Source organism: Rhinoderma darwinii, unplaced genomic scaffold (genome assembly GCF_050947455.1).
Source record: "Rhinoderma darwinii isolate aRhiDar2 unplaced genomic scaffold, aRhiDar2.hap1 Scaffold_104, whole genome shotgun sequence".
NCBI lineage: Eukaryota > Metazoa > Chordata > Amphibia > Anura > Rhinodermatidae > Rhinoderma > Rhinoderma darwinii.
In genome coordinates, this window is record NW_027461923.1 from 101,382 (window position 1) to 117,468 (window position 16,087).

The 16,087-nt window shown below is 46.1% G+C and overlaps 1 protein-coding gene across 1 annotated transcript; it reads left to right on the top strand.

The window, feature by feature from the left end:
• The first annotated feature begins 2,355 nt into the window (after positions 1-2,355).
• LOC142698889 (EGF domain-specific O-linked N-acetylglucosamine transferase-like) lies at positions 2,356-13,483 on the top strand. Its single transcript, XM_075847918.1, has 5 exons — positions 2,356-2,436; positions 8,396-8,608; positions 12,396-12,497; positions 12,568-12,662; positions 13,468-13,483. The coding sequence occupies exons 1-5, from the start codon at positions 2,377-2,379 to the stop codon at positions 13,481-13,483; spliced, it is 486 nt and encodes a 161-aa protein (XP_075704033.1). The 5' UTR covers positions 2,356-2,376.
• Positions 13,484-16,087: the final 2,604 nt, after the last annotated feature.

Consider the following 16,087-nt stretch of genomic DNA (forward strand, 5'->3'; position numbering starts at 1 on the left):
GGGAGGATGGCACTTGAGTAGGGATGCACGATGCATCAAAACTTTGATACGGTTTCGATACCGTGCACCCCCAAACGGTTCGATACCGTTATTTCATGTATTTCGATACTAAGCTGTGCGGCCGCACAGCTCAATATTGTAATACATGAATGTATGAGAGCGGAGCTGCGGCTGTGTGATACAGTTACGGCCCCGCTCCGGAGTCCTGACATGTGCGCGCCGCCAGGATGATGCAATATGGCCAGCGCTGCACTAATGAGTGGCGGCACTACAAAACACCCCCACATGTTCTGTCTTCAGTGCCTGAACCGCCGCTCATTAGTGCAGCGCCGCCCGCATCACCTCGTGCTGACCGCGTGCGGGGCGGGGCAATGGTTGTATTACACAGCCACAGTCCCACTCTATAAAGGCAGAGATCAAAGAAACCTCTCATCTCCTCCGCTATTCCCCTGAATGCTGCGATCAAAGCTGACTGCAGCATTCAGGGGAAAATAAGAAGGGGGGATGCCCCTTGGATAATCCCTGTGACGCGATTGAGGGACATACCATATATGGGCAGACAGCCAGGGTCCAATGAAGGACCCCAGGACTGTCCTACCATATTTCCTGTTAGGGCATACTCAGGTCTGTCCTAACAACTGCCTGTGTACTATCCGTATATAGATATATACCAGTACATTAAAGTTTAAAAAATAAAGTAAAAACATAAAGTAATGTTAAATTAAAAAAATATACACCTACACCTTTTTTACAAAACACATTAAAATAAGTCTCAATACATAAAACATACACATATTCGGTATTGGCGCGGCCGTAATAACCTGCACATCAATTTTTTTGCGTCATTTATGATGTGTACGCTGTAAAAAATAAAATAAAAACTTCTTTCACTTAATAATGTGGGGCATGAGGTGTGATGAATTTAACCTCCATGTGCTTCACATTAATAGTAATTAACCCCATCATGTACCTTACACATTAATCCATTATAATTGATGAACATGATGGGGTTAATTACTATTAAAGTGAGGCAAATGGAGGTTAAATTTACCATCACACCTCGCGCCTCACATAAGAAATGGAAGAACTGTTTTGTTTTTTTATTACTGTTGGCAAAGTATCGCTTTGTTATCGAAATCGCAATACTACACAAAGCATCGGTACCGAAGTCCAAATTCTGGTATCGTGACATCCCTCCACTGGAGGAGGCATTATACAATGGGGGCGGGGGTAATAATTGGGTGAAAAGTGATGATATCTGAAGGGATGGGAGAAATTATACATGGGGAGGGGTAGAGGAAGGAGAGAGTATACCTGGGCAGGGGGAGAAAGCTTATACCGGAGGCAAAGTTAGCAACAGTCCTGAATTTACAGGGACTGTCCTGAATCTACAGATGCAGTCCCGGCAAATTACTGTCCCAGACGTGTCTCAGCCACTGCCATATTCAGAGCAGGAAAGTATCAGCTTCCTGCTCTGCCATTCACCCATCCAGGAGCGGAATCCCCGGCCAGAGAGTTGCCGACACTCTGGCCGGGGATTCCTCTCCTAGAGGTAGCCCCTGAGGTCACTGTCCATATATGGACAGTGAGGTCAGGGTCTCCTCCTGGACTGGAATCCCCTGTAGAGAGTGCCGCACACTCCCCTGTAGTTAGCGCCAAACATACCCCCTGTAGATAGCGCCACACACACACTCCCCTGTAGATAGTGCCACACACTGCCCCCTGTAGATGGCACCACACAATCCCATGTAGGTAGCGCCACACGCACCCTGTAGATAGCGCCACACCCTCCCCTGCAGATAGCACCACACACAGCCCCCTGTAGATAGTGCCACACACACCCGCCTGTACATAGCGCCACACACACCCCAGTACATAGTGCCACACACACCCCTGTAGATAGTGCCACACACCCCCCTGTAGATAGTGACACACACCTCCCTTGTAGATAGCGCCACACACAGCCCCCTGTAGATAGCGCCACACACAACCCCTGTAAATAGCGCTCCACAACCCCTGTAGATAGCGCCACACACACCCCCCTGTAGATAGTGCCACTCCCCCCCCCCCTGTAGATAGTACCACACACACCCCCCAGTAGATAGTGCCACACACACCGCCCTGTAGATAGTGCCACACAACCCCCCCCCTGTAGATAGTTCCACACACTGCCCCCTGTAGATGGCTCCAGACACAGCCCCCCTGTAGATAAAAGTCTAAATGCTAAACTCTGGCCACAGGTAGGGGTCTGGTGGAAAGGTGTCTGAATTACCTAACAGGTCTGGTCTAGGATCTGAAGTTTTTCTGGTTTGGTGTCTGAATTAATTTTGTTGTGTGGTTTTTACACAGATAACGTGTGTGCAGCATGTGAAGAGAATGCAAAAGCATCATCCAGACATGCCCATGGCGGTGGGAGATCTTAGGGACTACATTTTGGTGAGTGACTCTCCTGTGTATAGGGCTTCAGTGCAATGATTTTTGTTTATATTGCCCTCCTACACCCTGACAGATTCTACACACACGCACGCACGCACACACACACACACACACACACACACACACCTCTTCCCTGTCACTCCACAGAGCCCCTGTTAGCAGTGGCGGATTAAGTAGACCATGGGCCCTGGGCTGTTAACCAAACTTGGGCCCCCCTTCCTCACCGCCGCCCTGCCGCGCCGTAACTATTTTTGACACTACTTTTTTGGGCAAGCATTAACAGTGTTACGATTTCCCTTGTCACAGGGCTGTGTCCCTACATACTGACAGTATCACACTGTGCAGGGACACAACCTCCTGACAAGGGGAATTGTCTATCAGTCCTGGACTGCAGAAAGACTTTTTGTGAAATACAAGGATTCCTATAATAAACATGTCAGGAGAGGTGACAGATTCTCTATAAATCTAGTGACTCACAGGTGACGACGTCTCAGATTCTAGTAGTTTTTTTCCTCTTTTCTTCACCATCCGGTCCAGCGCTCATGACGACTTCTCCTGGCCATGACTCATTTCTGCAGAATTTGCCACTCAGACGTCTCCTCACTTTTCCAACATTTCCACACCTATAAACGAAAATAAAGTTATCATGGTGCCACATACTGTACCCCTAAATATAATAGCACCAAACACTGCGCGCCTGAATATAATACCACACACTGTAAAACACCATACACACAGCCCCTGTAGATATTACACACCCCCATAGATATCGCCATACACAGCCCCCTCTATATATCACACATCCTCCCCGTAGAGAGCGTTACACACAGCCCCATATAGATAAACTTTATGAATAAAAATTGTAAAATAGCAAAAAAGGTGTGTATAAAAACGATAAAAAACGAACCCTGCATTGTCTACGGAAAAAACGTCGCAAAAATCACGTCGTTTTTATTTATTTTTTATAAAAATGTGTGTTTGGTGCAACTTTGTAATTACGTTTTATTAAAAAATATTTTCACTTTTTGAGATACCGCTGCTTTGTATCCTGTATCCGTCAGGTCAGCAGGACTGACAGGATCAGTGACACGCAGGATCCACCTCAAATCTATCACATCGAAGATTATAATTTAGCGCAGGGCCCGTTTCACTGATCCCGTCAGTCCTGCTGACCTGATGGATACAGGATACAAAGCAGCTGTATCTCAAAAAGTGAAAATATTTTTTAATAAAACGTAATTACAAAGTTGCACCAAACACACATTTTTATAAAAAAGAAATAAAAACGACGTGATTTTTGCGACGTTTTTTCCGTAGACAATGCAGGTTTCTTTTTTTTTAGCGTTTTTATACACACCTTTTTTGCTATTTTAGAATTTTTATTCATAAAGTTTAAAAATAATAGTAAAAAAATAAGCTTTTTTACGTTTCAGCTATTTTTTTGGGTAATAACATAGTTTTACCCTAAAATAGACCTTTTATTTGTAATCGTCATTGTTTACCGTAAATGTTAATATATTACATGTCTATATTAGGGTAATTGGGTCAGCGCTTGCGTTACAACAATGATTGGCGGGGGGGACGGACGGTTTTTATTGGGGTGGGTATTTTATGTGTATTTATTATTTCATTTTTTTTGCACTTTACTTTCCTATTTTTTTATTACTGTGGTCTGTTCCTCAAAGGTCAAAAAAGACCTTTGGGGAACTTTATATATATTTTTTCTTTCTTTTACACCATGTTTTTCCACTGTAACTGGGGCTGCACAGCAGCCCCAGTTACAGGGGAAATCAGCCCTCTCATAGTGACGATTGTCACTAATAGGGCTGTGCTGGGTCTAGTTAGACCCAGCAGCAGCCTGCCACTAACGGCACCCGGCGATCATGTGAACAGTCACATGATCACCGGGAGGAATAGAGACAGCGCCGCTGCTGCTGTCTCTATTCCTATACACAGCGTTCATTGAACGCTGTGTAAGAAGACATCGGAGAAGACAGAAGCAGCGAAAGCTGCTTCTGTCTTTTCCTCAGGGTCCCCGGCAGTCACTGACAGCCGGAGACCCGATCGCGCGGGCAGCAAGTTAAAACCCGAGCCGTAGAAAGTCTATGGCTCGGGTTTTAAGGACCCGTCCCTGACCGCTGGCCGTAAAAATACAGCCAGCGGTCGGGAACCAGTTGGGAAGGAGGATAAGCCTGCTGTACTGACCTCAGCGCCGGTGACCGACCGTCTTGCAGATTCGGAGTAACAGAACAGCCGTCCCTCGCTGTTCTGTTACTCAATGGCGGCGGCCCGCACTTGTCAGGGAGGCGTGTCCTACCCCTTTCCCGGCCAATTCCCTGCTCCTCCCCTCATCTTCGTTAGTTAGCAGCGCTAGCGCGCTGAATAAGTAACTTTGCAAGATGATGTGCGGTTCGGGCTGCCATGGGCCCCCTGGGAGCCTCGGGCCCCGGGCGGCCGCCCGAATCGCCCATATGATAATCCGCCACTGCCTGTTAGGTTGCGTCTCCCCCCTGGCTACCACTGCTACCTTCAGTTCTCCCAGCCCTGGCACTTAGTCTCTCCCCTTTGCCCTCCGACACCCACCTCCTGTCTCTGCCCTGCTCCGCCCTTTACATTTCACCCCCCCCTCCTAATAACGAGGGGGGCGGGGGCCCAGACTCATTGGCAGTATGGGGCCCAGAAATTCCTGATGGCAGCCCTGGGCACGGACCTTTGCCTTGTTACGCCCCTCAGAGATAAATCTGGGCCGCATTATACATATAGATTTCTGCTATAATTTACATCAGTTACTGGCGTAAATTATAGTAAAATTGTTCGCCATTTCTGCTAAGCCCCGCCCATTTTTTGCCCCCCAAAATTTTGACTTTTGTGAATTTTCTACGCTAGTAAACTGTTGTAGAAAGGTTAATATATTCCCACCAAAGGCTACAGACCGTAATACAATATCTTTTTTTTTCGTTATCAAAATTTTTTATTAGAAATTAAACAGAGCAGATAAAACATTTTCACAAAACTGCAAAAGTTTGCACGCAGTGCAATACAATAAAGTCAAACTGTAGAAATTGTTACAGAGATATATGAACAATGGTAGGAGGTAGCCTCCCAAACAGAGAAGTAATAGGAAGTAAATAATAAAATCTAATGGTAAGTAACAGTCCCATAACCATAGCAGAAGTAGTGCAATATTTAGGGAAACCAGTCCCAACACAAATAGCAATGACGGTTAAGTGCAGATTTGAACCCCTTAATGGCAGAGCGGGGAGATACCTCCCCGCTCTGCCGTAGTGTTCAGTGGCGTCCCGCTGTAGCAGCCATAGCGGCTGCTAGCGGAGCCTCCAGCCATGGTGGGGGCCCCCTCATGCCGCGGGCCCCGTAGCAGCCGCTACTGCTGCTACGGCGGTAGTTACGCCACTGGGGAGCACTACACTGGATGCACACGGTAAAGGGAGGGTATTCTGCCATCTGTGCCGTGCCCCCCCGACTGTGCCGGGTACTCCCTGCTCTCCGCTCTTATGGGCACCGTCCCTGTCCTCGCTCCTATACCGCAACACACCCGTCACTACACACGAGGCGGGTCTCCTCCGCACCCTCCCAATGGGTGACTACCCTCCTCCCTATCACCGCCCCGGGTTTCCGGCGGAGACTAGAGCCGGCCCTGCCTCCCGCTACACAGCGAGCCGGAGACTGAGGGGTGATGCTGCCGGACACTGAACAGCTGGACCCGGGTAAGAGAATAATGGATGAAGGGATCACAGCCATGATACATCCTCATAGTGTCAACAGTGTCGCTGTATTTATTCATTTGCAACTTGTGGCTGTCAGACTGTGGCGAAACTACAACTCCCAGCGTGCTCTGACAGCCGAAGGCTGAGAGTTGTAGTTTCAGGTTGCGGAGTACCGGATTATTTTTTGTGGGGGGGGTTGATTTATAACTGATGCAATGTAAAAGTGTAGTTGCCCATAGCAACCAATCGGATTCCAGCTCTTATTTTTCAGAGAGGCTTTGGAAAATGAAAACAGCAACCTGATTGGTTGCTAAGGACAATTACTCCACTTTTCTGTTGCAGCAGTTTGGATAAATCCTCAATATTGTCTCCACTTGTGCGCCCTGCAATGGGGACTACAAATCCCAGCAGATCCTGCAGGTCTCTCTGAACTAGATTTTTTTTTACCAGAGTATTAAAAAGTGCATCACTCAGTAGTGTTATATAGATGGGTTCAAGTGCGGAAAGTGACGATACAGCATCGTGTAATAATGTTAATGATGAAGTTTTCTGTGTTGTTTATAAGACATGTTTGACAAGTGTCTCTAGATAACATGTGCCACGCTAGTGCAAAACCCAGAGGTGTTCCGTTTCTACGTAAAAAAAACTCCCCGTAAAAAAGAAGTGCATGTCATTTCTTGAGCCGTTTTTCATTCTCAATAGAAAAACTGCTCCAAAAAACGGCTTGAAAACGTTTCTGGTTTAAAAAACGGCTGAAAATCAGTTGGTGTTTTCTCTTGAAAACAGCCCCGTATTTTACAGCCGTATTTTGTTTAGCGTGTGAACGTAGCCTCCGGGTATGTTCACATGCAGAATCAAAAACAGCTGAAAATGACGGAGCTCAAGGCTATGTTCACACGCTTAACAAAAAACGGCTGTAATATACGGAGCTGTTTTCAAGGGAAAACTGCCTCTGATTTTCAGTCGTTTTTTATGCATCAAGCGTTATTTGATGCGTTTATTGCGGCCGTTTTTTGGAGCGGTTTTTCTATTGACCCAATGAAAAACTGCTCAAGAAGTAACATCCCCTTCTTTTTTACAGGGCGTTTTTTTACGTGCCGTTTTTGCAAACAGTGCGTAAAAAAACGTCCTGTGGGAACAAAACGCTGTTTTTCCCATTGAAATCAATGGGTAGATGTTTTGAGGCGTTCAGCCTCCGTATTTTCTGCTGAAAATAGGCTGTGTGAACATACCCGCATTCTTTTTACGCGCCGTTTTTTTTTACATACCATTTTTTTAAACGGTGGCATAAAAAATGCCCCGTCTGAACGAAAAGCAGTTTGTAGGGGTTTAAGCTACCGTTTTTCAGGCATATTTCAAGATATTTACACCCCGAAATATGCCCGAAAACACAATGTGTGAACATATCCTTAACATTTGAAAATGGGTACCCCCCCCCCCCTTAACCATGGCCGAACAATGTCAGAAGTGACTTGGCAAATTTTCTATTAAATTCCGCATTATAGTTTTTTATTGGCCTCAAGATATAAAGGTAACCCACCAGACAAGTGTGTCCCAACCCCTCCTCAGAAGGAGGGAGCCATTGGTCTAGCTGCTCGAACCCCCAGCGATCAGCTGTTATGTCTGGGGGGAGTGGTGGGACAGCCGCATCTTTTGCCTACGGAGAATGTAGTAATATATGGCGGCAATTCAAATGTATAGGATAGTTATCAGAATAGCTGGAATGTAATACCACATTCTCCCTGTAGTGGCTGCTGCAGGAAAAATGAGTAGCCGATCGTAAACTAGCTGAATGTGACTGGGGTCCCTGGAGACGGACCCATGGCGATCACTGGATTACCGCCGTGGCTCTCATAATACAGGGGATTGACTGTGATGAGACAATTTTATAAATACTGTATCAAGGAGTTCTAAGTTAATAGAAGATTAACCTCCTCTCAGGACCCGCATCTATTAGCCAGAGTTGAGCGACTGCAGAGAGCGTTTCTAGGTCTGGAGGACACGGCACGTTCCTGCATTACACAGACAGCTCATTGACTTCAATGGAAACTGTGTAATGACTCATTTCTCCAGTGGTGGTGCTGCAGGGAAATTGAACACTTCCTGACTGTTTCCCACAAGATTTGAGCAGGTCGCTGAGGGTATCATGTCATCAGACTATCATCAGGGAACCTTTATTTTCCATTTGTGTATTCTTCATTTTTTCTTAATGTTTTGCGTTGTTTTATTTCCAGAAGCTGAGCGCTGTCATGGTCTATACAATCTCTGGACTATTACTACACATAGTAAACCTTGCTGCTCAAAGCCTGATTGTCTCTGCAGACCAGAATGTCTCTTCCCTGTTTTATCAGAAGATCAATCTACCAGCCGGGCACTTACCCTACTTCTTGCACAATAACCAGGATATGGCCAGATCCTGCAGTCAGGACCCCCACTGTCCTTTTAGAGTAAGTCCTACCATACCTAAGCCTAAGACCTTATTCACACGACAGGGTTTTCCGGCCGTTACATGGCCGCAGTAGGAGCAATAGACCCCTAATGGGTCTATTCACACGACCGATTTTTTGCCGGCCGTCAAAAAATGGGACATGCCCTATTTTCGGCCGTTCACACGGCTCCCATAGAAGTCTGTGTAGCCGGGTTATACACGGCCATCATTTGAATGTGCTACAAGTGACGGCCGTGTCTTCCGTTGCTCGCTCTCTCCTCCTTCTGCATGTGAGGTTTTTTTTTTGCTTCCTGTAGGAGCAGAATCCCCAATCCCCGGCCACAGCTTCGGCAACGTTGTGGCCGGGGATTCTGCTCCAGGAGCAGTCCGTGATTTCACTGTGTCCATATATGGACATAGTGACGCCACAGACTTCTGAAGCGGAATCCCCTGCAATGTGGTCGGGGATTCCGCTCCAGGAGAACTCCCTGCCTTCACTGTCCATATATGGACACCTGACGTCAGGGACTTCTGAAGCGGAATCCCCACCGCTGTGGCCGGGGATTCCGATCCAGGGGAAGTCCCTCACTTCACTGTCCATATGTGGACAGTGAAGTGAGGGACATCTCCTGGAGCCGTCCCCTACATGAAAGTAGGGGGGGTGCCATCTATGGGGGGTGACTATATGTACAAGGGGGCTGTTTGGCATTACCGACAGGGGGGCTGTGTGGCATTACCGACAGGGGGGCTGTGTGGCATTACCGACAGGGGGGCTGTGTGGCACTGCCGACAGGGGGTCTGTGTGGCACTGCCGACAGGGGGTTTGTGTGGCACTGCCGACAGGGGGTTTGTGTGGCACTGCCGACAGGGGGGTTGTGTGGCACTGCCGACAGGGGGGCTGTGTGGCATTGCTTACAGGAGGGCTGTGTGGCATTACCTACAGGGGGCTGTGTGGCACTAGCTACAAGGGTGTCTGTGTGGCATTACCTACAGAGGGAAGTGTGTGGCAAAAAAATTACAAATGAAATTCATCCGATTTTAAAACTGACAGGGAATAAAACGGATACAAAATCGGCTGTTAAAAATGGCAACATGGCCCGGAACGGAACCCCTCAACAGAAAGCAACGCTGATGTGAACAGGCCTAACTGTTCTGTTGAGAAACAGGGATTTGGTATCTTTCAATCCTTTGTTCCTTGGAGATAAACAGTATAGTAAACGGTTGTTTAGTTGCCGCTTATCTCTTTTCCCTATAGCAGTAAACATGCACCTGTGGCTGTTTCAGCATCCAAGGTTATGGAGCAGTCGGGGGAGTTCACTGTCCCATACATGACGCCATTTGTGCTTTATGTGGTCTGTATACAGATGTAGCCGTCTTTATCTTGACTTTTAACGTGTTAAATACACAGTGGCAAGACAGTTTAAGGGTATGTTCACACGATTAACAAAATACGTCTGAAAATACGGAGCTGTTTTCAAGGGAAAACAGCCCCTGATTTTCAAATGTTTTTTGAGCAACTCGCGTTTTTCGCTGCATTTTCTACGGCCGTTTTTGGAGCTTTTTTCAATAGAGACTATGAGAAAACGGCTCCAAAAACGTCCCAAGAAGTGTCCTGCACTTCTTTTGACGAGCCGTCATTTTACGCGCCGTAAGATGACAGCTCGTCTGCACAGAACATCATAAGACCCATTGCAAGCAATGGGCAGATGTTTGCCGACGTATTGGAGCCGTCTTTTCAGGCGTAATTCGTAAAACGCCTCCATTACGTCTGAAAAGAGGTCGTGTGCACATACCCTTACTTTACCTTTTCAATGGCTTTTGTTGTGTGAGCTCACACTGCAGCAAGTTATCAGTCAAGATAAACGTGGCTACATCTGTACATAGTGGAGAACATGTAAAAAGGCTTCTTACAGGTAATGTGTGCTTGTAGACAAGGAGAGACCCGGATCCTTACAAATCAGTCTGTGATTTTTCTCTCTCAGCTCATGAAGGGTTTTGTACCTTTTAGGAATTCCTGACACAACTAGATTCCTGCTGGGGTTATGGGAAGTTGTGCAGGAAGGAGCGCAGGTTCAGTTATCCGGTCTGTGACCAGGTCGACGCTGGTTGGTATGTGCTTGTTTTACATCCTAAGGCTCCATGCACACGACCGTACATTTCATCCGTAATTACGGACCCATTCATTTCTATGGCCGACGGACACCTTCCCATATATTTACGGGACAATGTCCGTGCCGTAGAAACCTTCCATAAAACATAGGACATGTCCTATTTTTTATTTTACGTACCGTGCTCCCATACTTTATAATGGACCACGGCCTGCAAATTTCAGACCGTGATTACGGGCACGGTCATGTACATGGGGCCCGAGACACTATTTTATAACTTTTGTTTCATTAGTAACATGTAATAAAAATGATCTCTAGAATCTCTTCATTTTCAACTAAAGGTCTGGATACTGGAATCTTAAAGGGCGATACTACCCCAGTTCTACATGGATACAGTCAGCCTAAATATCTGTATCGGGGGTGTACACATGATTTTGTAAAGGAGGGGGGATTTTTACATGTTACGCGGAGCGCACAGACACTTTTGATAGACACAAGAAAATCCCAGTCACATGGTGCAGGATATATTTATCATATGACTCTATAATGATTGCCCCAAAGCCATAGGAAAACTGCATTTTGGCGAAAGACGCACTTTAGAAATATATAATCTTGCTATACAGCACACAAATAAATCAGTAAGAGCTAGAGTGCCCATGATGGAAGCGCCATCAATGCCAGATTAGTGCCACCTGTACAATGTAGTACCATGCAGAGTGCCACTCATACACAATAGGGTCTGCAGAATATAGCCGTATAATCTGTGGTGGTCTTGGGCAGTAATGGCTACATTCTGGGTCATCTACGGTGGTGACGTAACTGTGTCACTACCATTTTGTGTTACATTTTACCCATGCACAGTAAGACCAAGTTCACATGGAGTTTTTTGCCGCGGTTTTTGACGCAGAAACCGCTTCGGAAAACGCCTCCCATTGATTTTAATTGGAGAGCAGAAAAAAGCGCTCTCGGGAAAAAGAACCGTCATGCCCTTTCTTTAGGCGTTTCCATCTCTGACCTCCCATTGAGTGTTATGCTGGCACGTCAAAATCTGCCTCAAATTTTCAGAAGGAATTTTGATGCAGATTTTTCCACCTGCAAAAAAAACTCTGTGTGAACAGGGCCTTCTAGGTAGAAATCTTTCCATCAGCGGCGAGTGGGCGGAGGTAGCAGCAGCTCGTAAATAATGGTGTCTTTTCTATAGCGGTGGTGAAGTTCTTCAAAACAGCTTCACTTTAGCAAATAAGTGACAGACAGCAGAAATCAGTGTGTCTGTCAATACATTATGATGCCCTAAGTGAGCAGCATAATGTAGATGACAGGTTCCCTTTAAATGATAACATTCTGGCTGCTTTCAGCTGCCACTAGAGGGAGCACACGGTGTACAAATTTATAAAGCTCCTATTGAAGTCATTGGGAACTGTATGATTACAACTGCATCCAGCTCCCCCTGGTGGCAACTTCTGTAATCATTCAGGAGAGACTGAGACAGTGAAAGGTCTATATGGCAAGTTATTCTCCAGCCCTCTGGGCATCTTGTGGGCATTATTGCAGCCATTAGTACAGCGTTTATAGGGTCGCTAGAAGATGCTCAGTAGAGATGTTGGTGCAGATATCTTGGCATGTAAGAAATATGTATAACAAGTAATGACTCCAGCCGTTATTCCATGATTAATGTGATCTTGTTCCCCTGGGGCAAAGAACTTGGAAGGCGCTCAAGAAGTATTTTGGAGACAGGCAGACTTTGGTTACGTTATGGAGCGTTTGGCTGAAGCACAAGTCTTCTGTCATCCACGTGAGCAGGTCGGTCTGTCTTGTGCGTTGCTTCTTCTGACTGGTAATCCAGATTGTCTGACATGTCTCTTTATTACAGGGAGACTCTCTCTTGGCCTGTTCCCGCCACCTCCTGCACTGTCGAGCCACCAACCTTTATTTGGCCTTACGAAATCCTAGACGATCACAAGACAGGTCTGTAGTGCTTCATATTGAACTATTGGTCCAGTTGACAATAATATTAAAAATAATATTTAAACACATTGAAGGGGATGTCTGTTTTTAAAAAAAATATATATATATATTTTTAATTACTTTATTAGGGAATTCTGAGTTATTGGTGTAGTCCCTCATTCAGGATCCTCGTCTATTAGCCAGAGCGTTAAGCGGCTTCAAAGAGCGTCCCTCACTGGAGGACCCAGCACAACAACGCATTTCACGGACAGACCATTTATTTAATTGGGAACTGTGTAATGCTTCATTTCTCCTGTGGTGGTGCTGCAGGGAAATTGAACACTTTCCTCCAGTTTCCCTCTCGGATTACAGCTTATATCTGGGGGGGGGGGGCTGCCACTGGACGCCCCGTAATCCGCTTATTCACTTTGGTCCCTTGGCGTTCTCCAAAGCAACCCCTTTCTAAATAGGGTTTCCAGTTTTCTATAAAAATCTCATTCACTGTATAATTAAAAGTTATGTAACCTAACAATGTGTTCAGTGCCTCAATGTCTTACCATTTTTAAGATCTGTGATTGCTGTCACTGAATGGCAAACAAAGATACATAGCCCGTTAATGGTTTATTCACACACGGCAGATTTTTTGCAAGCCCCATTCAGATGAACGGGACATTGTCAGAAATTTCTACAACAAATATGCCATGTGTGAATATATCCCCTCAGCCTATCCGTGCCCCCTCTATTAATGATCCATGAATGTGTGTGCAGGGCGTGATCAAGACAGATTCAGCCTCTGATTATAAGCAATATTTCCAATTACTTTAAGCAAGCAGAGATCTTAAATGGTAGGTGGTTAAAACATAAAGTATAATAGATTGTTTTTAACTTTTCATTATAAATGTAATTGCCCAATGATCTCTGTAGTATGGAGACTAAACATGCCGATCCTCTGTTCTCCTGGGGGATAAGCCGCTGTTAGGCTGGGTTCACACGTGGCGGAATTTCACTTGAATTCCGCTGCGGACACTCCGCAGCGTTAATCCGCAGCGGAGCCGTTTCTCCATTGACTTCCACTTAAATTTAGAAGTGTTCGTTTAGACGATGCGTAAAATTCTGCTGCGGAGCATAGGCTGCGGAGCGGAATTTGGTGTCCGCAGCATGCTCTGTCTGTTGCGGAGCAGTGGCGGACTGGTTGCGGACTCATGGCGGAATTTCTCCATTGACTTCAATGGAGATTCTAAATTCCGCAATGAAGTCCGCAGCTGTCATGCACATGTTATGTGTGCTGCGGATGCGTCTTGCTTTTTTAACATGACATTTCTTCATTCTGGCTGGACCTATGTATTTCTAGGTCTACAGCCAGACTGAGGAAGTCAATGGGGCTCCCGGAATTACGGGAGCGTTGCTAGGAGACGTCAGTAAATAGTCACTGTCCAGGGTGCTGAAAGAGTTAAGCGATCGGCAGTAACTGTTTCTGCACCCGGGACAGTGACTACCGATCCCAATATACAGCAACCTGTAAAAAAATAGAAGTTCATACTTACCGAGAACTCCCTGCTTCTGTCTCCAGACCGGCTTCCCAGGATGACGTTTCAGTCTAAGTGACGGCTGCAGCCAATCACAGGCTGCAGCGGTCACATGGACTGCCGCGTCATCCATGGAGGTAGGGCTGGATGCCGAAAGAGGGACGCGTCACCAAGACAACGGCCGGTAAGTATGAAATTCGTTTACTTTCACTAGGGAAAGTGCTGTCCCTTCTCTCTATCCTGCACTGATAGAGAGAAGGGAAGCACTTTTTCCGCAGTCCGCAGCAGCTAGTCCGCATCAATTTACTGCACATTTTGGGCAGATCCGCAGCCGTAATCCGCAACCCGGATTAGGTGCGGCATTGATGCGGACAGTTGCGGAGGAAATCCGCCACGTGGGGGCATGCCCTTAGAGAGATCTTGCCGCGGTTTCTTACCCCTCTCCCCATTTAAATAAACCGGCACAAAAAACATTTTATAGAGGGATCAGGTGAAATAGCTGTTGGACAAACAAACACTCTATTGCATATGTATGGCCAGCTTTATGCCTCCATAACAGGTCAAGCTTCAGTTCCCCCATAACTGTGCCCGCAGCAGCGCCCATACACTTGCATTATTCACAAGTCTGAGCTGCTCTGTCTTCACATGACAATTAGCGATTACCACTGACGGATTAGGAACTGGTCCGCGCAACAGGATCGATTCTTCATCAGTTGTTTCTACCGGGACAGCAGTGTGGTATCTGGGAATGAAGGGCAGTGGCAGCAATCCAGGGAAGTCCTGCGGAGTCCGCAACATTTTAAATACCGCATAATTAAGCAATGAAACCAACATTCCGCTGATCATGTGACTGGTGTCTGCCGAGACCTGCTACTACCAGCGCTGTATGTGTCAAACACCATTACCTTGATTTTTATATAGGGGAGTCTCGTCATTGCTCGTCTATGCTGGGCTATTGGACGTTCGATTAAAGGAATTTTCTCTTCTCACTTTATAACATATAACAGAGTCTTGTAATTAACCCCTTCCCCCTGCTGGCATTCTGGGCCCTAATGTCCAAGCCATTTTTTAGATTTTTCCATTGTCACATTCGAAGAGCTGTAACTTTTTTATTTTTGCGTCGGCATAGCTGTATAAGGTCTTGTTTTTTGCGGGACGACTTGCAGTTTTTATTGGTACCATTTTAGAGTAGATGCGACTTTTTGATCACTTTCTATCACATTTTTTTTAAGTCAGGATTAACAGAAAACAGCAATTTTTCCATTGTTTTTTATTTTATTTTTTACGGCGTTCACAGTGCGGGTTAAATAATGTAACAGCTTTATAGTCGGGGTCGTTACGGACGCGGCGATACCAAATATGTGTAACTTTTTTGCTTTATTGTAGTTTTTTTTAATAGTAAAGCATTTTGTAAGGGGAAAAGCTGGGTTTTTCATTTATTTTTTTTCACTTTTTTTTTAAATTAACTTTATTAAACTTTTTTTACTTTTTTACTAGTCCCACTAGGGGACTTCACTATCCTCCGATCGCTATTATAATACACTGCAATACTTTTGTATTGCAGTGTATTACTGCCTGTCCGTTTAAAACGGACAGGCATCTGCTAGGTCATGCCTGCGGCATGATCTAGCAGGCATTCGCTGCAGGCAGACCTGGAGGTCTTTATTAGACCCCCGGCTGCCATAGAAGACACAGACACTCGGCGATTTTATCGCCGGGTGTCAGTGAGATGAGAGGGAGCTCCCTCCCTCTCTCCAAAACCATTCAGATGCGGTGCTCGCTATTGTGCACCGCATCTGAAGGGTTAAACAGGTGAGATCGATACTAATATCGATCTCACCCGGCAGAGCAGGGACGCCCCCAGCCCTCAGCTGCTTCTGGCAGCTGAGAGCAGGGAGATTTCACGGCTCCCTGCTCTGT

What these genes read in the sequence shown, in the direction of transcription:
- LOC142698889 (XM_075847918.1), top strand. Translation starts at nt 2,377, where the DNA reads ATGCAAAAGCATCATCCAGACATGCCCATGGCGGTGGGAGATCTTAGG. An exon ending in ACCCCCACTGTCCTTTTAGA is followed by an intron (nt 8,609 to 12,395) that starts GTAAGTCCTACC and finishes CCTGGGGCAAAG; the next exon opens with AACTTGGAAGGCGCTCAAGA. An exon ending in TCTGTCATCCACGTGAGCAG is followed by an intron (nt 12,498 to 12,567) that starts GTCGGTCTGTCT and finishes TCTTTATTACAG; the next exon opens with GGAGACTCTCTCTTGGCCTG.